The sequence below is a fragment of the Zymoseptoria tritici genome, chromosome 20, assembly GCF_000219625.1.
Source record: "Zymoseptoria tritici IPO323 chromosome 20, whole genome shotgun sequence".
In the NCBI taxonomy this organism is placed as follows: domain Eukaryota; kingdom Fungi; phylum Ascomycota; class Dothideomycetes; order Mycosphaerellales; family Mycosphaerellaceae; genus Zymoseptoria; species Zymoseptoria tritici.
In genome coordinates, this window is record NC_018199.1 from 281,217 (window position 1) to 306,941 (window position 25,725).

At 46.4% G+C, this 25,725-nt stretch overlaps 2 protein-coding genes across 2 annotated transcripts; one reads left to right on the plus strand and one right to left on the minus strand.

Annotated features, from left to right (window-relative positions):
* Positions 1-78: 78 nt before the first annotated feature.
* MYCGRDRAFT_98047 (uncharacterized protein) lies at positions 79-2,324 on the minus strand (the record flags this gene model as incomplete). Its single annotated transcript, XM_003846910.1, has 2 exons — positions 79-106; positions 565-2,324. 2 exons carry the CDS (start codon positions 2,322-2,324, stop codon positions 79-81), a joined length of 1,788 nt encoding a protein of 595 aa, XP_003846958.1.
* A 577-nt stretch (positions 2,325-2,901) lies between these two features.
* Positions 2,902-4,615, plus strand: MYCGRDRAFT_98048 (uncharacterized protein; the record flags this gene model as incomplete). The annotated part of the gene is made up of 2 exons (XM_003846885.1): positions 2,902-3,449; positions 3,586-4,615. The coding sequence occupies 2 exons, from the start codon at positions 2,902-2,904 to the stop codon at positions 4,613-4,615; spliced, it is 1,578 nt and encodes a 525-aa protein (XP_003846933.1).
* Between the last annotated feature and the right edge of the window lie 21,110 nt (positions 4,616-25,725).

Genomic DNA, 25,725 nt, shown 5'->3' on the forward strand with positions numbered 1-25,725 from the left:
CTATTAATGCTATCACGAATTATGAAGCATGAAATCAATTCGAGATGTGGTGTCTGTGTCTTGCTGGTGTTTTCTTCTCTAACCTGTTCCGTTTTCTCGGTCTGATCTGTCGTCGACGAGGAGGTGGTGGATCTCGATCTCTCTCTCTCTCTCTCTCTCTCTCTCTCTCTCTCTCTCTCTCTCTCTCTCTCTCTCTCTCTCTCTCCCCTACGCTTTCCCTCTCCCCTTCACCCATCAGAAGCAGACGACGATGGACAGGAGGAGGAGGACGAGGTCGACCCGTCGTCGCCACTCCACCTTCTCCTCCACATCCATCCAACCCCCCGCCTCGCGCGGCGGCGGTCAAAGTCGTCGCACCAGATCAGCGTGGTGTCCGTATCCTGCCAGTGCTCCTTCTCCCACCAGTCCGTCGAGGAAACAGAAGAAGAAGAAGAAGAAGAAGAAGAAGAAGAAGAAGAAGAAGAAGAAGAAGAAGAAGAAGAAGAAAGAAAAGAGTCCGGCGTTGACGACTCCACCTCCGCAACCACCTCCTCCTCCACCTCCTCCTTCCCCGGACCCACATACCTCTCCCCCTCCGTCCGCAGCGGAGCGCGGAATTCCACACACTGCCGTCCCGCCCACTCCCGGGACGCCATGGGTCCCGGCGGCTGCCTGTGGTCTTCCCACGCCGCGCGGAATCGCTGTCGCTCGGCTAGAGACATACGCGGCGGGGTTAGGACACCAGGGAAGAGGAGGAGTTCGTGGTGGTTGTCGCTGATGAGGTGGGAGGCGGGATGGATCCAGTGGTTGGTGGTGTACCATTTGGCGAGGAAGGAGTCGGCCGGGGCGGAGGAGTCGGGGATGCAGGAGGAGGAGGATGGTCGGGGTTGGGACTGGAGGTACATGTCGCAATGGGACCAGGTTTCGAGTTGATAGCGGCGGATGGCGAGCTTCCGGACGTTGCAGGAGTGGTGGGTGTTGAAGGCGTCGAAGAGGTCGTTGATGCGGCCTCGCCAGACGACCGACAGCCAGTCGTGGAGAGTGACTTCATGTTCGGCGGGGGAGGAGGAGTGCTCAGGAGGGGCGGAGGTGAGTTTCGCAAAGACTTCGGACCGGGCGCGTGCGTCGAGGTGGTGGAGGAAGTGGTTGTAGGCGTCGAGGTCGGCGTATTCGACCGAGAGGCTTGCGGCTTGGAGGATCAGTCGCAGTTCGATGGCGCGGAGGGATTCGAAGAGGATGACCATGGACGGGTGGGCGAGGAGCTCGGGCGGCGAGGCATCCAGGATCGGAGCCAGGTGATTGAGGATATCGGTGAGGCAGCGCTGGTTGTGCTGGACGACGTTGATGAGCAAGTCTTCCATGGGATCGGGCTTCCACCGCGGGATGTGGTCGGTGATGTCGCGGATCCAGGCGTGGAGGAATCGCGCCGTCCACGCGAGGGCGTGGGGAGGGGACGGGCGGAATACCCGACAGTATATGTATGTTCCATACGACTGCGTTAGGATTGTGTTCCAAGGGGCCGTCGTGGCTTCGCGACATTGATCCACGGTCACGACCTCGGGAGAGGGTAGCATCGAGATGTAGCGTGAGTCCGAGCGAGCATCAAAGAGCGGTACAAAGGGAGCGTACAGAAGATCCGTCAACTTCGAGGCGAACCAGGAGTCGGTGTTGTTCAAGAGTTCGAGGACTTGCTGGTAGGTTTGACGAGTAGGAGGGGTGTAGGTGAAGAAGTCCTCGGACGTAATCAGGGCGGGAGGAGCACTATCCTTGATAGCACGAGCGTAGATGGAAACGAGGCGGTCGACGATGGGGAAGTGATGGCAGGGTGGGGACCACGTCGGAGGGGGGCATGTTTGAGGGGCGGCCATCTTGGGAGGATCCGCACGGGAGGAGGCGAATTGAGTGAGGGCGTTAAGTAGGAAGAAAGCGAGGAAGGCGATGCTAAACCACATCCGCGTGCGGCGGGGGCGTGGTCGTGCGACGGGTATATCCTCGACCGCATCTCCGGAGGATGAACCCGAGGGTGAGGATGAACCCGAGGGAGAGGAGCCGCGTAGTAAGGCAGAGGGTGAGGGAGAGGGAGTGCCAGGATCCGATAGAGAGGAAGAGGCAGAGGAAGAGGCAGCGGGAGAGGCGGTGGGAGAGGCGGAGGGCGATGGGGAAGTTGGGTTCCCACGGCCGGGCCAAGACGAGGATCTGTTGTCGTTGTCGTTGTCGTTGTCGTTGTTGTTGTTGTCGTTGCTGTGACGGCTACTCCTCCGACTGCTACCGCTGGGCTCAGAGGAGGATCTCGAGGCTTGATTCGCATTCGCATCGGCTGGGGCGGAGATGCCTCTCGCGGCCATTGCTCTCGTTTGCACCATGGATTATGTATAGTAACCAGGCGACGAATACCTTGGATGGACGGATGAATTATAGAAGTCGGATAGTCCGATGGGACGGAGACGGACGAGAGGGAGTCGAGGGAGACTTGTGTGGTGCATGTTTGTAATGGCAGACGTGGTAAACGACGTATGGAATGCGGATATGCTGTGCCCACTGCTGTGGTGGTGATTGGAATAAAGCCCCATGCGGTTAGTCTAGCGCCACGGTGAGAGTGGCTGTGGTTGCGGCCGTGGCTGTGGTTGTGGCTAGAGAAAGTGGCGTGGCGTGGCTTGATTAGTTCCAATTCTACCCCGACATCACGTTCCCCGACATCTGCAATGCATATGCATATGCATCCAATTCGTTTCGTTTCGCTTCGTTTGTTCCCGTCCATCACGGCAATCAAGCAAGTAGTACAAGGTGAGGACATCACCAATCAACCCGTAAGGACATTACCTTTCCTTCTATTCCCTCCCGTCACTACCACACCACACCTCATCATCCACATTATTCAACATTATCCAACTTTCTCCACACGGTTCAATCCTGCAACACCACATGGACTGGTCCTTTAACGGCTGGGCCTGGAATGTCGTGGGCTTCGTCGCTCTCGCCGGTCTTCATTACTTCCTGGGCCTTCAATTCTGCGCTGGCCTCCGCTTCGTGCTCGAGATGGTCCTGGCGGTGCTCCTGGTCATGCTCCAGTTCGCCTTGTACGCCCATCGCCATCGCCGCTACGCCGCCGCCCTCCTCTGCTTCGTCAACCGCTGCATCGTCGCCTGGCCCTTGCTCATCCCCTACATCATCTTCTCCCCGCTGAATCGACTCTTCATCATCGCCGCCTATTACTTCTCCCATGGCCTCCGCCCGAGCCGGCGCATGTGTCTCGTCGTCGTCAGCATCTCGTTCGCGGTGCATCTCCTCGGCGTCCCATGGGTCGAACAGCGGCTGCTGCCCGCCTCGCCAGCAGATCTCATGTATGGCGATGATCTCGCTACGCATTGTCCGAAACGTCTCTTGGATCCGGCCTCGAATCTCCTCGACGGCCGTGATGAATCCCTGGCTCTAGGTCTCTTCGTCGGCTATCGTGCGCTGCAGGGCATTCCGTGAGTGCTTCTTCTTCTCTCCCTTGTGCTTCTTCTTCTCTCCCTCATGCTTCTTCTTCTTCTCTCCCTCATGCTTCTTCTTCTTCCCTCCCTCGCTCCATCTCCATCAACCTCACGACTAACCGCACAACAACAGCAATCCCGCCTTGGAAGCAGACTTCTGCAACGCCGAGCGTGCTCTCGAAATCATCTCTCCTGCCATAATCAGATCTACCGCCGTCCCGACCGAGGTGGAGCGAGTCCGCAGATGGATAACGTGCCATCGCACCCCAGCCAACCACACCACCTCGTCCTCTGCTCCTCCTCCTCCTCCACTCAACGCCAAGCTCATCCAGGATTACGTAGTCCCACTCCAGGCCCACCGCGACGCCCTGGGCGCAGCAATCTACGCCTACGGCAATGTCACTCGGCCCATCTACGATTCCTGGCTCTTCTACCAAATCACAACCCACAAAGCCCTTTCCTCGCCCTTCTACTCTTCCCTCCACAACGCCTTTGCCACTCCCTGCGACGCCCCCATCCTCTCCTCCGCCACCCGCCTTCGCTGTCAACTCCTCTCCCGTACCACCGTCCGATGGGTCCAGAGACTCCACCACGGCGCCATCGGGAGCGGTCCCCATCCTCTCTGGTCCCTCCGCTCTCACGTCCTCCCCAACTTCGCCCGCGAGGTCCACGCCTGGCACACCGACCTCCTCACCAACTTGCCCCGAATCCGTCCGGCGCTCGTCATTCTGCCCGCTTTCCCCACCGAAGATCGCTCCCGGCTCCGCGACCTCGGTGTCAACGACGCTCAAGCTCTGAACTACAACTCCATGCTGGAAGACTTCCTCACCCAGCGCCCGCGGCCCAAGCACGTCGACGGCAAAGACGTCGGCGTTGCCCTCGAGTGCCTCGACTGGTTGCTGGCGAACCCGTGGCTGCCGGAATCGCCGTGGAGCCCGCGGTTGTGGGAGGTGTTGAACGACGCGAGGTTCCAGGCGGAGGGGGCCGTACGCCACCAGAATCGGGCGACGCTGGCAGCGGGAGACCCCACGGTGGTGGTTCTGCCGAACGGCAAAGAGGGCTTCGCGGCGTGGGTGGAGTGGGTGGATTGGCAGGGGTGGTGGGAGTGGGTGGTGGCCTTGGTCATGGCGGTGTTGAGCGGGGATTGGGATGGGTGGGATTGATGGGTGGCGTGTGTGAGTGAGATCCTCCACCGTGGGTTGGATAAGCAATAGCAGGGTGACAATCGATGGGGGAAATGTGAAGGACAAGGGAGGAATCGCGCAGGAGCTGTTGTTGGGTTTCAAGTTTCTTTCTCGCAATCAGAAGGCTAAATATGCTACTTTTGCCCGGTCGACGCCCCGCGACTATGGCCATGAGCATCGGATCAAGCAAGCGGAGGGAACAGGGTCGGAGACTTGTGAGCGGACAATATCCTCCCCGGCCGTCTCTTGGAATGAAAAAACGTTGAATTGGTTTGCAAAAAATCTTTCGTTGATGTGATTCGTGGCAAGAGATCTGCTCCCCCGAATGGCCATGGTGACTGACATTTTCTCCCCCGAGGTAGGACGGCAATGTTCATGACGCTTCGTTGCCCCCCGAATGGCTGGCCAGGTTGACGGGAAATCTCCCCCGACTTGGCCGCGCTGATATCAGGTCGTGGTTACTCACACTCTCTCCCCAACATGTTACATGGCCATTGTTGTAATTTTGATCTCGATCGGGGATGGGTGGTGTTGATCAATCTCAATGCGGTCTGTCGCTTCGATGCCCGCCTATCTCCTTTCTTCTGAGCCGAAATGATCGAGCCGAAACGATCGAGGCGCGGAATCTAAGACCACTTGGATGGACGGGAAATGTTTATAACACTGTCTCCGAATGGACATGTACAATCTCAATCCTGACCTGAAATGGTCGAGTTGATCTTAATAGGTCTCGATGCCGACATTCGCATACCTAAACGTACGAGTTCAAGTTAGAATAAGTAACTAATCGTTGTATCTATCGAGGCTAAAAGAGAAGAAAGCTAAACGAGGATATACTCGTAAAGGGGTAACTTAGTAAAGTAATGCCTTAGGTAGTACGCATATCCCTAGGTTAGAACAACCGATAGTAATACGTAGAAATAAGGACGTAGGGCGTAGTTCTATAACTTCTATAAACGACTAGTAGAAAAGATAGAAACGCTAAATCTATAGTAAAAGACTCCGCTAATAAGGAGCTAGAGAATACTATAGACTTTTAGTAACTTAGCTATATAGTAGAAAAGCTAGTATATACGCTAGTAGTAAGGACGTTAGTATAGTAGCCGCTCTACTCTTAGTAAGGGTATTAGAGTTAGTACTATTATTATTATTTAGAGGTAGTAGTAAAGGTGCCGGTAAACGCTATTATAAGTACCCTAATCCTTACCTATAGCTTAGAACTAATAAGTAGTACTAAACTTATATTTTTACTAGTATAATATAATAGTATAGAAGTTTTAGTATAATTATAGTAGTATTAAGCTCTACTTTAGATAACCTAGATAAGAAAAGGTATATATACTTATCTATAAAGGCTATAAGTACGCTTAATTCTTTCTTATAGGATCTTTAGTTTTACTCTACCGTATTAGATAAGAAGGAGTTATATAGTAATCGTACAAATTGCTATATATTACTAACCTTCTACTACTACTATATAAAGTAACCGGCTCCCTTACCTAATATACCTAAGTATATCTTAGCTAAGAGTAGTAGATTATAGCTATACTTTATTACTACGGCTATATATAATTCCTTAGTTAAGTTAAATAAGAGCTAGTTAATATCTATCTAATACTAGCTATCGTTCTTATTTGTCTTTATTTATACCGGTATAGTAGGTAGAATCGACTACTACTAACCTAAGGCACTAAGAGGTAAGTATATAATTGCCTAAGGGCGCGGTATTAAGCGTAGAATTATATTAAGAAATAAGTAGTAGCTATAAAGTGCATTAAGTGCTACCGACGACTAGTTTGTTTGTTTGTTTGTTTGTTTGTTCCATTTACGTCCTTTTGGAGTCTATAACTATGTAGGACGGCCTTGCAAGCAAGGTAGTAGATCTATTTATAATCAAAATTCTTTTAATATTCTTTAACCTTAGGGGAAACCCCGTGCCTAAGGCAATGCTAAAGGACTTTAAACAAATGCAAGACAAAGGAAATTAACGAGTGTCGTTGTCTGTAGCTAGGGCTGCAGAATTTTCGCGCTAAGCTTTTTGTAGAATTTTTAGCGGATCCTCCCGCTTCGCACGCTACGAATTCGAAATGTAGTGCAAAAGTAGTGCAAAATGCTGTGCAAAAGCAGTGCAAAAGCAGCTGTCTAACTCGCTGCCTTCTCTTGTCCTTAATATGCCTTTATAGAACTGTATGCTGCTTCCAAACGTATACAGCTACGCAGGTTAATCGCAGAGTTGTAGATTCCACCGAGTTCCAGCTCTTTAAAGTGTATGTATGCTTCCTTTCGAGGGCGACGACGTCTCTAGGGACATGCAATTTCGATTCGGATTTCGAGGAGGTGCGCGTATAGGATAGAGTAGACTGCTTCTTCTCGTTCGTAGAGGGCTGTTCGTTCGAATCGTGCCGTTGTTCTGTTATAGCTTGTATTTCGAGGCGGATTTCGAGAAGGATTTCGGGCGGATTTCGAGAGGTTTTCGAGGAGGTTTCTTCCAGACTGTCTTAGTTTCCCTTCCGAGGAAGGTACTTACAACGGCCACCACGTGAAGGTGCAGTCTGTTCGGCCGTCACCGACGACTAGTAATGTTATTGTCCGATCCTTAAAAAAAGGAAGAATCCGACTACTATACATCGCTAAGACCTAAAACTACGCTATACTATAAACTATGTTTAGTACTATTTGCCCTATAACATTTTCCTCCCCTACTTATTATATGTCTATACTATAGACATAATAAGCACTACTTAATAGCGACTAAGTTCCTTAATGTCGTCGTTACAAAGATCTAGCTTATTAAGCTAGTTCTTAGCGAGCTAGTCCTCTTCCTTACTACCGAACTATAGGTATTACTAGTAAACCTACTCTATAGTCGGTACGTATCCGTCGGCAACGCGACCGGAGGTGCTAAAAACAGGCAGATCCTTAGTATTAGTCTTAGCCGAGGGGTTGCGAGCCTTACTCTCCTCGACTATATTACCCTTAGTATTAATAGTTACCTTTAAACCCTTACTATTATTACGGTCGTTAATTTCCTAGGCTATTTCCTTAACCTATAGCTTGCTCTTGTTCTTAGCTAGTGCGGCTATACGCTCGGTACGCTCCGTATCGCTCGCGCTTACCTTCTTATACTTACTACCGCCGAAGTAGCTATTATTAAATCTAAAGGCTTCTTACTCTTACGGACGGACGTAGTCGGCTATAGTAAGGAAGACGCGAGCGACTAATGTAGCGCGAGTCTTAGTAACGTACTCCTTATAGTAGAATTTAGACTTAGAGAAGAGAGTATCTTAGTTAGCCTTAACACCGGCATCGAGGTAGGTAGTAGCACCGAGAAAAGCGTTTAATAGAGTACTCTACGTACGGATAACTACTAAGGTAGGGAAGGGCGTAGTCGGTGTACCGTAGTTGTTAGGCTTACTAGACGGAGTCTTAAAGCTAGGCATACGTACGGAGTAGGAGTAGGCAAGCTCGGCGACGGTACTAGCTAAGGCATTCTCGATAGCACTACCGGGCTTACCGGCGACAAACTATAGTAGAGTAGTTATACGTAGCTTAGTTACTAGTCCGGTAGATCTATACGGAAGTAGTAGATAAGAGATGCGAGTAACACCTACCTTAACTAGCTAAAGGTGCTAGTTAGTCTTAAATTCCTAAAGATCCTCCGTAGTAATTATCTTATCGGTAATTATTAGAACTATCGTATTACGTAGACTAAGCTTAAAGCGAGCATCCTTCGTAGTAGCCTCCTTATCTATACCCTTAGCGACTTTAGAGTCGATAAGTGCCTACGTACGCTCCTCTATATTAGTATACTACTTCTTCTAGTATAGGTATATACTAGGGATAATTAGGGTATAGTTCTCCTTATCTTTATCGGTAAGGGAAACTAAACCTTAAATTACTATTACTATTAACTTATTACCCTCGAGCATATCGATAGGGTTATAATCTATATACTTAAAAGTAGTAAACGCCCCCGGAAGCGTAAGCTTAGCGTAGTACGGGTATAAGTAGAGGTTTATTACCTTATCTAGTCGAAGAAGGTAGTATAATGCGTAGTATATTAGGTCTTAGCGCATACTCTACTATATTAGCGAGTAGAAGTAGTTACGTAACTAGCTAATGTCGTTAGTGCCGGGAGGTATAAGGAAATAATAGTAATATATCTTAAACTCGCTCTTAAAGATATATAGAAGGTCGAAGTTCTTCTACTAGCCGAGGATATTAATAGCGATCGTACCGTCTAGCTAGAACTAATCGTAGACTCCGGGCAGTATAGCTTTAGCGGCTATAGAGAAATCGTCGTTTATTATATAAACCTCGAATACTAATTTATTAGGGATCTTGCGGTATATAAGGTAGGCGTCGCGGGGATAAGGGGACTAAGTAAACTTCTTAACATTAGCATAGGCATTATTAGTTAATAAGAAAGCCGTAATGCGATTACCGGTGTTGTTCGCGTAGTCGATAATACGCTATATAGCGGTGTCGTAGCTAAGTACGTTAACGAAATATCTAGCCTTTCTAAGAAGCTAATACTAATACGCGAAGTAGATATAGTAACCGTCGCTTAGGTAGGTAGTAGTAAGAGCTATAACCGTATTAACTTTAGTACGAGTAGCTACGGTAATTGTAGCCTTATCCTTAAGGCGAGTAAGCTTCTTAATTTTCTCGATAACCGCCTTTAAGGCGGCTTTCCGAATAGTGCTATCCGAAAGGTTAGTAGTTATAGATATATTCGGGCGGAAGTATATATAGTTATCCTTAATTCTAGCCTTTATAGCCGTAGTCTTAATACCGCGGTTACGACGACCTAGCTTATCCTTAAAGTCGTCGTTGCTAGTATTATCCGTATTATCTTCCTTAGCGTTATCGCCGCGCGTAGCTATAAGCGTAGTAGTAGTAGTACGGGTACCTACGCGTAGCCGTATACTCGGCCGAGTACTCGCCGCATCCTTACTAAGAGGACGCGCTTCTTAGTTATCGATATCTTAAAGGGCCTTAGCTAAGAGCTCGTCTTCCTTAGCTTGTCGTACCGCGCTAGTATCGAACTTATTCGTAAATTTAGCGCTAGAGCGCCGTACGGCCGCGGTTAGGTAATAAAGTACGAGTAGGCTTAGGGCTATTAACCGGGCTCTTAGGGTAGTCGATAGTAAGGGCGGTAGTAGGGTAGAATCTAATAAGCGTACCTTATATATTAATGCGGTATTAAGAGTAGAAGAGTAGGTTCGCCTTTATCTTATTACTACGGTTATTAATAGCCTTTTCTAATTCTTCTAATTCCGAGCGCGTAATTACGCGCATAGTAGTGTCCGGATCGTTCTTAACATTCTAAACTACTAGCTTAATATTACTAATAGTAATTTCGGTCGTACGGGTAGTACGGGTCTTACTAATATTAGTAATTATAGTACGAGTAAGCGCGTTAATTATTTGCTCTACTTTCTTCGAGGAGTTAATAAGTACGCTTATATACTTATTAAAGTCGTTAGAGCGTACTTTGTTAATTATAAAGTACGGATATACGACTATACTCGGGGCATCCTCGATTTAAAGATTTATACTTAGCGTATAGCGATACTAGTCGTTACGCTTTACCGAGTCGCGAGAAATCTAAAGATTAGTAGAGTAGTTCTTAACTTTACTATCGAGTAGATTAAAGCGATTAACCTCGACCGGGTAGTAGACTACTAGCTCCTTATCGAACAATATACGTATATTATTAGTAGTTATCTTTATAGCTACGCCGAAAGCCTTAAGCTTCTTAGCTATATCTACGTAGAACTAGAGTGCTTCTTCCTTATCGAAGTTTACTACGTAGGTACGAATTTTATTAATGCTACTAAAGGTGTTACCGTTATATTAGATAGGGGTAAGTAGTGCGCCTTATAGTATAAGCGCGAGCGCCTATAAAGTCGAGTTAGCTATCGAGGCCGGTTATAAAGGGGGGTAGTAAACGAGGATGTTAATAAGGGGGTTATAGTTATAAAAAGTAACTCGAGAAAATGTATAAGAACTACTAGTAGGAGAAAATAAGACTAGCCGGCTACTTCCGATTAAGGCGGAAAGTAGTAGTTAATATATACCTACTATAAGTGTCGATATTAAGTACGAGTAGTTGCGCTTTAGTGCGCATATTAAAGAGCGTAGTTAGTTTAATAGTTCGCTATTTCTAGATAGTCGAGCTAGTGCTAGTTACTACCTTAATACGGCTATTTTCCTTCGATCACCCCTAGGGGTAGCCCGGGGTAATACCGGGACGGGGTAGCGGGGACGGCGGTAGTAGCCGCGATATAACAATACTAGTCGTAGTAATAGTTGTTAGTAAATTCTATTATATCTGCCTCCGCCGAATACCGACAATTAGTATCTAATCCCCTACCTTAGCGGTATATATACCCCTACTAAGGCCTTTTAAGCTCGTTTAAGCTAGATTACGCCTATATAATTAATACGACCGGAGAAGAGGCGAAGGAGGAACTCGAGGTATAAGGATATATAGAATCTCCTCCTTCCGAGAGAGTATCGAATCGAGTCTGTTCTAAAGTAATTTATACTACTACTCTATTCTTAACTATACCTTTTATATACGATTCGATCCTCCCTATAGTACGATAAATTACTTCCGAGATAGCTTCGTCTCGTTCCAGCCTATTAGGGAGTAAGAGCACCCGTCGCCGTACGAACGAACCCGCTAACGACCCGGAGACTATAGAAACCTCTACTTAGACTACTATTAGCGACGACGAAGACGCCGAAGGCGGGCCTAAAAACCTAGAAGAACTTATCGGGCACTAGGATGCCGCTAACGAGGGCGAAGAAGAACTAGAGAACCCTCTATAGGAAGAAGACACTCTACCTAAGGGAGAAGAAGACAATATTAATAAACAAATCCGTAAGGAAGAGGCCGCTACCGCTAGATAGGAGCGCCTCCTCTAGCTTAGCCTTCTCTAGGTACGTAATAAGGCTATAAGGGACCGTATTACCTAGGTATAGGACGGATCTATCCCTACTGTCCTACCTAATGCCCTAGTTCGGCTATCTATCCCTAAGAACGCGCTCCTAAAGGCCCGGAATCCCTATATCTTCGAGGGAAAGAACCGCGCCGACTAGGAATAGTAGTAGAAAGATATTAACCGAGTAATTAACCGGGCTAGTATAGCTACCGACGAAGAAAGGATAGAATTCGCTAAAGAATAGATAGCGAGACCCTAAAAGTAGTACTAGAAGCGCTACCTTCTCGATAAGGCACCTATTTAGCTAATATAGAGCGATATATAGCTCGTAATACTAGATTCTATAGGTATAAAAGACGAACGTACCTAAAGAGCTATAGATAATATTAAAGAGGCTAAATAGAGCGACAGGACCCTAACCGGGCTAATAAACTACCTAAAAGAATAGTAGGATAAGATCGGTTATACCGACATTCCTAGGATAATCTATAAATTTAAGGGAGCTCTTACTCCGGCGGTTAGAAATAGGCTCGAATAGGGCTAAGTTACCCTTACGACCCTCGTAGATACGAAGGAACGAGCTAATATATCGTACCGACAGATATAGGAATTTAATAAAAAGCGCTTAGCGAAGACTTCCGTCGACGAAACTAACGGAAGGCGCCTATATAAAAATAATAAGCCCCCGAGTAGGCCGAGAAGGCCTAAAACCCCCCCGAAGGCGGCTAATAAGGAGAAGTCGGCTACCGCCTACTAGATATATAGCAAAGAGGGCTACCGACGCTAGGAATACCCTAATAAGGACTAGTCGGGAAAAGAGAGAGCCCGTAGTAGATCTCCTCTAACCGCTACGGGTTAAGTCTAGTACTTAGAGGCCTAAAGAAAGGCTACCGAGCTAGGAGGAATTACCCGAACTATAGGGGAAGGGCTAATATACCTTAAAGTAGAGATATAGGGTCCTAATAGGACTAAGATACTCTAAGTACTACTCGATTACGGAGCGTAAAGTAACTTTATAGACGACATAGTAGCTAAAGAGCTAGGCCTAAGCCCCGAGTTAGGGCAAACGGCCTAATACGTAGTACTAAATAGCTAGAGGATAGCTATTTAAGGAGAATGCCGCGTCCTGTTTAAAGTAACGGACACTTAAGGACATATAAGAGGATATATAGAAACCTTCGTAGTCGGAAGAATCTACGGGTTCTAACTAGTCCTTAGTATGCCCTAGCTAGAACGATAGAACCCGAGGGTAAACTTTATCCGTAAAAGCGTTACCTAGAAGGGGACGAAAGGTAGATAATAGAGGCCGGTTAGGCTCGTCTTACCCGAAGAGTTCTAGAAGGACGCCTCCGGCATCCCTTCGGGGCGCGTTTAGGCCCTTACCGCTTAACGTATAGACGACGCGCTAAAAGAACCGGAACTTCTAAGCGAATTCTCGGATTTCGCGGACGTTTTCGTAGAAGGAAACGAGTCCCTTCTCCCCGAGACGGGGCCGAATAAGCTTAGTATCGACCTCGAAGAAGGTAAGGAGGCCCTATACGGCCTATTATATAACCTCTCTATAATAGAACTAGAGACTCTACGTAACTACCTCGCCGATAGCCTAGAGAAGGGGTAGATCCGCCCCTCGACCTCCCTAGCGGGGGTAGGCATCCTCTTTATAAAGAAAAAGGACGGTAGCCTACGTCTATACGTCGACTATAGGGCCCTTAATGCCGTTACTATTAAGAATAGATACGCCCTACCCCTCGTCTAGGAATCGCTAGACTAGTTAGCGTTAGTAAAGTTCTTTATAAAGCTAGATATATAAGACGCGTACTATCGCATCCGAATTAAGGAGAGCGACTAGTAGAAAACTACCTTTCGGACGAGGTATAGCTACTTTAAGTATACTATAGTCCCGTTTAGGCTAACTAACGCCCTAGTAGTGTTCTAAGGATATATAAACTACGCCCTCCGGGGCCTACTAGACTACTATATTATAGTATACTTCGACGATATCTTAATATACTTATAAGACGCCGAAAGCTATAAGGAATACGTTAGGATAGTCCTCGAGAGACTTAGAAGACACCGACTCTTTACTAAACTATTAAAATGCGAGTTCTTTAAGCGGCAAGTCGGCTACCTTAGGTTCGTAGTAACCCTAAAAGGGGTCGAAATAGAGGTAGAAAGGATCTAAGCTATCGCTAACTAGCCCCTTCCGGCCTTAGTTAGGGACATTCGTATCTTTATCGGATTTGCGAACTACTACCGCTAGTTTATTAAGGGATTCTCCCGTATAGCTAGCCTACTAAACCGCTTAATAGAGAGAGGCCTAAATAGTGCTAAAGGCGGACACTAATAGAGAAAGGAGGAATTAGTTCCCCTCGAACTTCTACCTAACGTAGTATAAGCATTCTAGTAGTTAAAGACTAGGTTTATTAAAGCGCCTATCTTACGGCATTTCGACCTAAAACTACCTATCCGCGTCGTAATAGATGCCTCTAGGTTCGCCGTCGGGGTAGTACTATCCTAACCGTATAAAACGGAGGGCAAAATGTACTAGCACCTAGTAGCCTTCTTCTTTAGTAAGATAAACGCGGCCGAAAGGAACTATAATATATACAATTAAGAGCTTCTCGCTATAGTCGAGGCCTTTAAGCACTAGAGATACTACGTTAAGGGCGCTTCGTACTAAATTAATGTCTTAATAGACTATTATAACCTAAAATAGTTTATAACAACTAAGTAACTAAGCCGAAGATAGGTAAGAGAGGTAGAGTAGCTATTAAACGTCGACTTCTATATAACGTACAACCCGGGGTCGCTTAATGCCGCCGCGGACGGAGTAAGTAGACGCCTAGACTTAGAAGATAGGGACTACTCGGGACGGTAGATTAACGAAAGCGATAGTGCTCCTATATTAGACACCCTTCGGCACTAACTAGGTCTGTCCGAGGGAATAACGGCCGAATCTAGCCCTATTCAGTCTATAATAGTAGTTATAACCTACTATCTATAGCTCGCTAGGACCTACTATAGCAAAACGTACATAATAGCGAGTACTCTAATAAAAGAATTATTAGACTCCCCGCTAATTAATATAATACGCGAAAGCCTAAAACATAACCCTATAGCATCGATAGTCGAACTAGCTATAAATAACCCGGATCCGCCGGAATAGACCTAAAGGTAGGCTATATAGGGCGAATTCCTCTTCTACGAACGGAAACTATACGTACTTACGGGCCTAGTACGCCTAGTAGCGCTCCGCTAGTACTATAACGATCCCCTAGCCGGCTACTTTAGTTTTAAACGGACCCTAGAGCTATTATAACGGTCGTTCTACTAGCTAGATATAAGAAAATACGTTAAGGACTACGTAAACAGCTACTAGACATACGATAGGGCGAAGCTACGGCGACATAGCCTATATAGAGGACTCTATGCGGAAACTCTACTAAACGGGCCCTAGGAGGACCTAATATTAGATTTTATTACCGATCTGCCCCTAAGTACGTTTATAGGGCATATATACGACTTAATCCTCGTCGTTATAGATAAGTAGTCTAAAATAGCCTACTATATTCCTATACAGAAAGATATTAATACCGAAACCCTCGCGGAGGTCTTCCTAAGAGAAATCTTCCGCCTTTACGGAACTCCTAAGTTAATTACGTCCGATAGAGGACTAATCCTTATATCTAAGTTCTAGAGTACGCTTTACTACTACCTTAGGGTCCGAAGGGGCCTAAGTACCGTATATTACCTCTAAACGGACAGTTAGACGGAGCGTTAGAACTAAACGCTAGAGTAATACCTACGAGTATACTATAACTACGAATAGGACGACTAGGCATAGATGCTATTAGTAGCCGAATTCTCTTATAACGATAGCGTTTATACGACAATAGGGGTAATACTATTCTAAGTATATAACGTTCGCGATCTAATTACCGCTAGATAGCCCGACCTACCCTAATTAGAGGGTAAAGCTCCTAGTACGGCGGAAATAGCGTATAGAGTAATCGGCCTATAGAAAACGCTATATAAAAGACTAGCTACGTTATAGGAGAGATACGTACGATACTATAATGCTTACAAAACTACGAAAACATATAAGGTTAGCGACCGTATATACCTCTCTACTCGATATTTAAAGTCTATCCGGCCGTCGGAAAAGCTCGATTATAAGTATGTCGGCCTATATAGGATTAAGCGAGTCGTAAACGACGTCGCGTATACGCTAGAACTACCGGAAACGATAAACATCTATCCTACGTTCTATATCTCCCTACTAGAGGAGGAAAAACCTACTAAAATTACCGAACGGGCCTAGAATAGCCTAAAGGAGATCCGATTAGAGGACCCCGACGTTTACGTAGTAGACAAGATCCTAAAGCGTAAGAAACAACACGGTAGATAGATATATAGGATCGCGTAGAAGGGTTAGCCCGCGTCTAAAAACACGTAGGAACCTACGACTTATATTAGCCCTACTACGATAAGAGTATTTAATAGAAGCATAGTGTTACGGCCTACCTCCGAGTCCCCGCGGGGATAGAGCCTAAGGCTACAACTTCTATATATCTTCGAGTCCTTACGACTTCTTTTATAACTTCGTATATAAACTTGTCTTTTTACCGAATTATTAGAATTACGCCTTTCTTTTATTAAGCCGTAATACATTTATATACCCCTAACATGTTATTGCACGAGGTACGAGTGCCATTTTATAAAAGACTGCAGCCGTCTTCTTCCACCGACAGGGATCTTTCAAAGGTCTGTTTTGATTGGTTTTCCTAACAAAAAGAGGGGTCCATCAAAGCTTACTTTTAATTGGTCCCTCGCATCGTCGCATTCTCGCATTCTCTCGTATCGTCGCATTCTCGCACCGTCGCATTCTCGCACCGTCGCAATGTCGCATTGTTACCTCGGGCAAGGTAAGCTCCCTTACCGTGCTTCTGCGGCAGAAGAAAAAAAGAGGCATCGCATTGTCGCATCGTCGCATTGTCGCATTGTCGCAACGTCGCAACCGTCGTAATCGAAAGGTCGCGGGTTCAATTCCTTCTCTTTTTGCCCCGTCGTACCGTCGTAATCTACAAAGGTTAGGACAGTACGATTCGACAGGGCAAAAAGAGAAGGAATTGAACCCGCGACATTTAAAGCTAGATTCAACCGCTCTTTCCAATCGGCTAAAACGCCTACCTATTAGGTAACCTAGAAACGGGCCAATATATTAGCTTACTAGCTCTACCTCGTGCACATACTTGGACGCAGCGAGTCCGCTAGAAACCTTGTAACGTTTCTTATTAATAGGCTAGCTACGTAGGTCTCCTACGCGGATCGACAACGTAGCTATAGAGCAATATCGCGATATTGCTATAAAGCGCCTTAGTAGACTACTAAGGGCTATACTATACGTACTTCCGAGTTAATCTTAGTACCCTTTAGGACGACTATATTCCCTAACTAGACACCGATACTAACACCGAGCGCCGCGGCGTATACGATACCGACACCGACACCGATACCGACACCGAAGCGCTACGGCGCTACCTCTAATCTATACGGACATACTCTCGACCCTAATAAACTCTACCTCTACGGAGTCGAATATCGCGCTTACCGCTAGCGCTAACGTATACATTCCTATGCTACCTTAGTACGAGAACTAACATTCCTTAATATATATAGTATAACTATATAGCGCAAGCGCTACGCGAGCTTACGGCGCAATCTACCCTAGTACGAGAATGCAAGAAATTACGAAGCGCCCTTGCCGCTAAGAAAGAGCTATATATAAGAAACCCCTCTAGACTTCCCTCTACGCACTTAAACTAGCCTTATATGCCCTACGCTCCTAAATTTACCTATCGAATTTGTCGCTTCCGATCCTTCCTTCTCGTAGACGTTCGCTAAAACCTTCCGGCCTCTTAGTTCCCTAATATCTACCGACAGCTTCTACGCTACTAGTGCACTTACTCTTTAAACCCCCTGTTCTACGCTTATCTATACGATCGCGCCCCTTCTCTCGAATTACTATCGCCGACGACATTACCTCTTTAAACTCCCTACGTACTATCTAAGATAGCTTACGCGAACGACTACCCGTCCGATAGCGAGTACGAGGAGCAACGCGAGTAGTAGTTACTATAGAAACGCCGCCCTGCTCGCCTTCGCCGCTCTACTCTCCCTAAGGACTTCGAGAAAGATATAGATGTATTCGACAAAGAGACTTAAACTTAAGAAGATAACTTAGATAACCTTAAGTTAATACCGAAGCAGCGCTTTAATAAGCGTTAGGCTAAGCTTAATAAGCGTTAAAAAGCTAGTGCCCTAGAGCAAAACGTAGACGTCTTTAACCTTAGCGCCTTCTTTTAGAGCAAGGACATCTTCAAAAACGCTAGTAATAGCGTAGACAGCGTTAGCATTAAACTTCCGGATAAGAACGGCAATATTAAGACAACCGTCGTTACCCTTAGCACTATAGCTAACATAGATGTTAAGCGGTTTAAGACTCTCGTAGCTCGTAACCCTATCCTCGTATACTAGCTAGTGTCGAGCATCTACAATACGCTTACTGTCGCCTATTAGACTAGTAATATCGCTTACGATAGCTACGCTCTCCTTAAGGAACGCCTCGAGCTTTAAGTTACCGAATACGAGCAATTACTCGCTCGTATCCGTAAGCTCGAAGATGCTATTAATAGCGATAAGCGCACCTAGACTCGCAGAGCTATTAAGTATAAGAGTTAGGCCGACAAACTCTATAAGACGGTTAAAAACCTAGAGGAGGATCTCCGCCGCTCTAAATAGGAAGTTAATACCTACCTCCTTTAAGCCGAAGAGAGCTAAGCTACTTAGGCGACCCTCGAGTAATAGCTTTACCGAGCGAAAGGAAAAGGCCCTATTACCTTCTCTACCTCTACTAGCAGAGGTCGTAAGTTATTAAGGTCTCGCTCTATCGAACGTAGAGCTAACCTTCTAGGCCCTAGCAACCGCGGTAATATAGCTCTACCGCCGAAACTACTAATACGTCGACTAGGCTAGCCCGCGGGCTTCCCTAATAATAGCTCTAATAAGTCGGACGCTAACGACCGCCGAGAGCGCGACCGCCGCTCTAGGTTACTAATCCCTAATCGATACTCTACTCGCGGTAACATACCGGCTACCTATAAAACCGCCGCTAGCTAGCTTACTAACTACGATAATAAGCTTCGAGTCGCTTATAAGTCCGAGAGGAGCGTTCTATTACCCGACATCTTTACTAACCGTAAGGATAATAAAAGCCCTTCCTACCCTCGCTAGCTCTATACAATAGAGACTAAGCTTAACGCTACTAGGTTTCGTATAGTTCCTAACTCCCTAGCCTTCGTTTACGGACGTACTAGTAGTATCGTATAGGAAATGCTAGAGCCGCGAGTCCCCTCTACGCTCGATAACATAGTCGAGACCCCGACCTCGCTCTACTTCCTATCGCTTAAGGACATATTTACCTAGATGTACGAGACATATACCGAGGTTAACCGCATCGGCAAAGCCTAATCCGAGATAACATACCTAAAGTAGAAGGACGGTAAGAAGTTCGCGGACTTCTATCGCAAATACGTCCTACTCCGTACGTATATCCCCTAGTAACTAACTACCGAGCTCTACGAGTTAAGGAAACGACTAAATAAGCGCTTCCGTAATAGCCTTCTCGGTTAAGTGTTCGGAAGTCCCGCCGCTCTTATTAAGTAGTACGAGATCTACGATATCGATATAGAAGATTACGACTACGACTATCCTCGAGCTAGATTTACCGACAACAATAAGGACCGCGGCTTGAAGCGTAGAGGTACATTAAAGGCATCGACACCGTTAGCTACCTTAGTCTCTACTACGGTTACGGTAAAACCTAACCTTAACCTTCTACGGCTTACTAACGCCGACCGAGAGAGGCTTAAGGCTAAGAATCGATGCTTCCGCTATAGGGAAGTTAGACACCGACCCTAGGACAAAGCTTATAGACTCCGACTATAAGCTAACTCCGTACGCATTAAGGAGCTTAGCTCTAATAAAGATTAGGGAAACGAGAAGTCCGCCGCTTTAGCTAGGAAGTAGGCGGACTCGATACTATTAGCGTTTACTAGCTAACGGCCTCCGCGGCGTCGTTATACGATTCGCTTTATTACGAAGAAACACTAGATCCGATTATCGAACCGTACGTTGTGTTACTTACGTACCTCTCTCGCTATAAGGCGAAAGTATATCTAGATCCTAGAGCTAACGCTAACTTTATTAGCTACTCCGCGGTCGTAGCAAACAAGTTTCCGACCTTCGATCTAGCTAGATCTCGCTCGCTCGGCATAGCTAATAGTATACTAACCGCTAAGCGTATTACGTAGTGCGCGCTAGTCGATCTCTAGATCGCTAGCTACTACGAGCAGTTATTAATGTTTATAGTAGATCTCTAATACGAGGTCGTGCTTAGACTACCTTAGTTCGCGCGGCACGAGCCTTATATATATTAGAGCACCGGTCGTGTCGCGTTCGTCGCCGAACACCGCACCGCGCGTTACTAAAAGGGAGACATTATTAGCTCTTAATTAATTAACTAAGCCTACGCTAAGCCCCTTAACTTCTACCCTCGATATCCTACGCCTCTAAAGATCGCTCCCCTACTCTGTCCTATAGCGGAACCCTTTTTACTAGTTATAGGCATCGAACACGTTAACAGCGGTGCGTATATAGAATTGCTCTAACTTAGCGCGCGCGCAATAGAGCTAATAAGCTACCGTCCTAACGCTAAAGTCTTCGCGTGCTAGGTATAGTTAGGCTTAGTAACGAAATTAATACTAAAACTTTTAGCTTCCGCTATAACGGTTAAAGACTACGAAAAGTTTATAGCCGGCAACTAAACTAGCGACGCTAACGTGTTAGCTAAACTTCTAGCTGTTTACTACGATTAACTTTATGCCTTCTTACGTAAGGAGGCCGACACCCTCTCCTAGCACTGACTAGATGTCGACTACTAGATTTATCTAAAAGATAGTGTAACGTTACCCTTCCGTAAGCCTTATCGACTATCTGGCCCCGAAGAAGACGCCCTAAAGAAATAGGTCGATAATATAGTAGCTAAGGGTATAATTCGAAAGTCTACCTCCGAAGCCGCTACTCTAGTTATTATTGTCCGTAAACCCGGTAGTAGGTTACGTATCTACATCGACTACCGAGCTCTTAATACTCTTACCGTTAAGAACAGATACCCTATACTACTCGTATAAGACACCCTAGCGCGACTCGGTAGAAAAAAGTACTTTATAAAGCTAGATATTATTACCGCCTTTAACCGCATTCGGATCGCCGCCGGCTACGAATACAAAATAGCGTTTACTACGCGCTACGGACAATACGAATGTCTAGCTATGCCCTTTAGACTATATAACGCACCTAGCACCTTTTAATTAGCTATTAACTACGCTCTACGCGAGTACCTCGACGACTTCTACTCCGCTTACCTTAACGACGTCCTCGTGTTTAGCGATACGCTTAAAGAACGCGAAGAGTACGTCCGTAAGGTAATCGCGCGGCTAAATAAGGCTAGATTACCGATTAATATCGGCAGATTAGAGTTCTACGTTACGGAGACTAAATACCTCGGGTTAATTATTAGCCGTAAAGGTATTCGTATAGATCTAGAAAAGGTCGCTACCGTACTCGTATAGGAAACCCCTACCTCTATAAAAGACGTTTAGTCGTTCCTCGGATTTGCTAACTTCTACCGACGATTCGTTAAGAAGTTCTCGAAGGTAGCCGCTCTACTAACCGCTCTAACGCGTATAGAGCTACTCGATCCTAACCGAGACCCCGATAAGAAACCGCTACCTTTAGCGTCGCGATACCTTCCTTTTGTATAGAGCGACGCCTATTAGAAGGCTTTCGAAGACCTTAAAAGTCGCTTTACTAAGGCCCCTATCCTAGCCTATTTTATACTAGGGCTAGAAACGATCCTTAAAACCGATGCCTCTAACTTTGTTACCGCCGCTATCCTCTTATAGCGCGGCGTTAATAGTATAATTAGACCCGTAGCGTTTCTCTCTAAGAAGATGTCCCCTACCGAATATAACTACGACATCTACGATAAAGAACTAATAGCTATTATAAAAGCATTTAAGGAGTAGCGACTAGAGCTAGCCTCCGATAATAGCGAACTAGTAAAGGTTCTCTCTAATTATAAGAACCTAGAACACTTTATGTCTACAAAGGTCCTTAACTAACGATAGGCGCGGTAGGCTAAGTTTCTCTCTTAATTTAACTTTACTATATCGTTTGTTGTAGGAAAAAACAATAGTAAGGTAGACGCTCTTACGCGTTTACCCTAAGACCTTCTAGTATTACTAGACGATCCGCGGCTTTAGCACTAGTACTAAACTATCCTTTAACTAAAGCATCTCGCCGGCCGCTAACTAAACCTATCTAGCCTCCTAGCCGCCTCCGTTATAACGGCTACTCTAGTATAGGAGATAGCCGCGGCCTATTAAGGAGACGCTAGTAAACTCCGTACCGCTATTTCGGAAATCGCTCGAGGCGTTACTCCGACATTGCTAAAACGGCTAAAGCGCGAGAGAGAAGACGTTAGAATCGAAAACGGCATACTCTACGTACGCAATGCCTACGGATTATAGAGTGTCTTCGTTCCTAGTAAGGATAACAACGAGCGCCAAACTAGATCTTTACGTACGCGCGTAATTAGATTACTCTACGACACGCCTTCCGCCGGATACCTAGGATAAGCTAAAACGTTCGAACTCGTTAACCGCTATTACTTCTAGCCGCGTATAGCGCGGTCGATTAGCCGATACATTAGAAACTGCTCCTATAAGAACGACAAGCCGAGCAATCTTCCTTACTAATCCCTTCTTCGGTCCTTAGAGGCACCGGCTAAGCTATAGACTAACATTACCGTAGACTTCGTCGTAGATCTTCTAGCTAGTAAGAGCTACGCCGACGGCGCAACCTACCGGAATGTTATAATAGTTACTAACCGCATAACAAAGGAACGCTATCTTATCCCTATCCTTTTAATAGAAGCCGACTACTACGCGCGAATGTTCCTTCGTTACGTATAGTTAAGGCACGGCTTACTATTAACCCTAATCTCGGACAGAGGCCCTTAGTTTATGTTACGGGTAAACAATATATATACGAGAGTTTAGAGTCTGTGTTAGATATAGCAAGTTCGATAAGGAAGCAACCCAAAACCTCGCGGTAAGCGCAGAAAAGGATGTAGGCTACTAAGACAAAGTACGGGGTCGCGCTACGTATTATAGAAAGGGCGCTAGTCCCTTACAATACCCCCCTCCTCTCGGTGCGCGGAAAAGTCGTCGGCAACCGACATAAAAGCAGCGGACTATTTACCCTCCTCCTTTAGACCTACTACAATCGTCTAATTAGCTAAAATTCACTCCTATTGTCCGCTCTTTTCTTAGTATCGTCGTATGTCCGGGCGAAAACTGTCGGATCCCGACATAATAAGCCCGCTGTACTTTACTCTATCTCGTTACCTTTCTAGTATTATCGAGAAAGTAACAATATACGGAAAACACGCCCTTAGAGCCTAGGGCTACGTATAAATACCCTGCCCCCCCCTCTTTTCTACCGCTAGTATTACTAAACCGTTAAGGTAAGTTTTCAACCTAAAGGTTAAGGGTTCGAGTCCTTCGCTTTTATCTAGGACCCCGGTGCTTTTCTAACGGAGTCGCAGATAATGTCTATTTTCGGCAATAATAACAATCCTTAGAACAATAACCCGGGTCCCGCCCTTACCTTCCCGCCAGCCGCTAACAACCCGCCGGCGCCCGCTAACAACCCGCCGGCGCCCGCTACCGCTCCTCCTCTAGCGGCTCCTGCTTAGAACTAGCCGCGTGCCGTTATCTATTGCGAGCTATGCGCTAAAAGCGGAATCGACTACGTCCTACCGGTAGTATATAATGTATCCCGCCTACTTTCCGCCGGACCCCGCTAACAAACCTAGACAGGCCGTTCGCGCGCGTGTAGGAGCTGTTACTCTAAGCGTAAGAATTGCGCTAAACTATAAGTTATAACCGGGCTCCGCTTGAAAGTCGCCGCTAACCGCCTAGTCCTTAATTCGCCTATGTCGCCTACGTTTAGACCCGCGTAGGAACTTAGTAGGTAGCGTAAGTATCGCCGGCCTCCGCTCGAAAACCGTCGGCTAATTAGACTATAGTAATAAGGCTTATAATAGTTTGGGTGCTACTCTTAAGGCTTAGAAAGCCCTAAAGCTACTATAGGTAGCAGGTTTGCTCTCTACGTAGGTTCTCTTATTATCTCCGATCGAAAAGCCCCGCTAACCGCTCGAAACAGTCCGGTAGCCTCGGAGATTACTCGTTCTATAGAGGAGGTTGTCGCGTAGTAAGGACAAACATAAGTACTTCGCCGGTCTCCGTTCGCTATAACCTGCTAACCGCTCCTTAGTCCTAGTAGCATTCCTACTACTCTCGTATTAGGTAGGCGTCGCTCCTCGTAGATAGCTACTTCCGCTCGTTCTCGGTCGGTTCCCGGTATAGAACATAGTAGTACAATTGCTACTCTAAAAAGCAATTTATAAAATAAAAATTCTTGCGCAACCTCTCGTTCTCCTTGTACGTCCGGTTACTTCTTGTCGGTAACTGCTCTCTTTTTCCTCTTCTTAATGTACTTCTCTTTTAGCCTATTATTAACTTTAGCATTTCTAAATCTTTGCTCGAAGTTATCTATAGCGACGGTATCCGCTAGGTTGTCTAAGGGCTCCTACGTTAGATCGTAGTAGCCGGTCTATTTAACTAGGACCTCCCTTCCCCCTCCTCTATTCTTTAGTGCTGTCCTCGTACATAGTAGTTCTTCTACATCCTATTCCTCGTGCGACTTAATTAATACTAGATCCGGCTAGTAATCGTCGGAGACCTAGCCTAGGAGAGGGTCGTCGCTCGCTAGTCTTAGCAGATCTAAATAGAAGACCGGATAAATGTTGCTAGGGATCCTAGCTAAACGGATAGAAACCGGCGACAAGACCTTATTAACCGTGTACTTCGTATTCTTGTAATCTAGGCTTTCCTTAGGGCGATTAGTACGATAATTCCTTAAATCCAGCTACATCTTGTCGCCCTTCCGGTATATTAGCGCCGCGGTGCGCTTCCTGTTAGCGGCCTCCTCCTACTTTTAGGTAGCGTCCGCTATACTTACCTAGCATAGGTCTATAATTCCCTTTATTTTCTCTACGAACTTCGAGGCTCTCTAGGCTACGGCTAGCGTAGAGGGCTCCTCGTTGTCCGGCTCTAAGGGCACGGGAGACGGGGCTTCGTATCCGTAAACTACGAAGAAGGGGCTTATTCCTAACCCCGAATAGTAACGGGCGTTTAGCGCTAATTAGGCCGTAGAGAGCTAGCGTTTCTAGTCGGACTGCTCGTAATTAATGTAGTTCCTTAGATAGGCTTAGACGTCCTAGTTTAGTCTCTCTAGGCCTCCGTCGGTTTAAGGGTAGTAAGCTAAGCTTAGTCGCTGCTATACTCCGACTAACCGGTAGAGTGTTTTCTAGAATGTGCTCGTCTAGTTCGTCCCCCTATCGCTCGTAATCGCGCTCGGCAGCCTATAATATCTTACCTAGCAGTCTAGGAATCTCTCGGCGCACTCCTCCGCTTTTATACTAGGCATTGCCTCCAAAACGACGGACTTGCTTAAACGGTCTTTAATAACCTATAGGTAACGGTTCCCCTTAGACTTAGGGAGGTCGGTTATAAAATCTATAGAGATCTCCTAGAAGAAGCGATCGGGAACTAGTAGAGGGCGTAGGAGTCTGTGTTTGTGCTCTCTCTATACCTTGTTCCTTCCGTAGTAATCGTAGTTTCTTAAAAATCTCCTAATATAACGTAACTATAGGGACGGCCGAACAGACTGCACCTTCACGTGGTGGCCGTTGTAAGTACCTTCCTCGGAAGGGAAACCAAGACAGTCTGGAAGAAACCTCCTCGAAAACCTCTCGAAATCTGCCCGAAATCCTTCTCGAAATCCGCCTCGAAATACAAGCTATAACAGAACAACGGCACGATTCGAACGAACAGCCCTCTACGAACGAGAAGAAGTAGTCTACTCTATCCTATACGCGCACCTCCT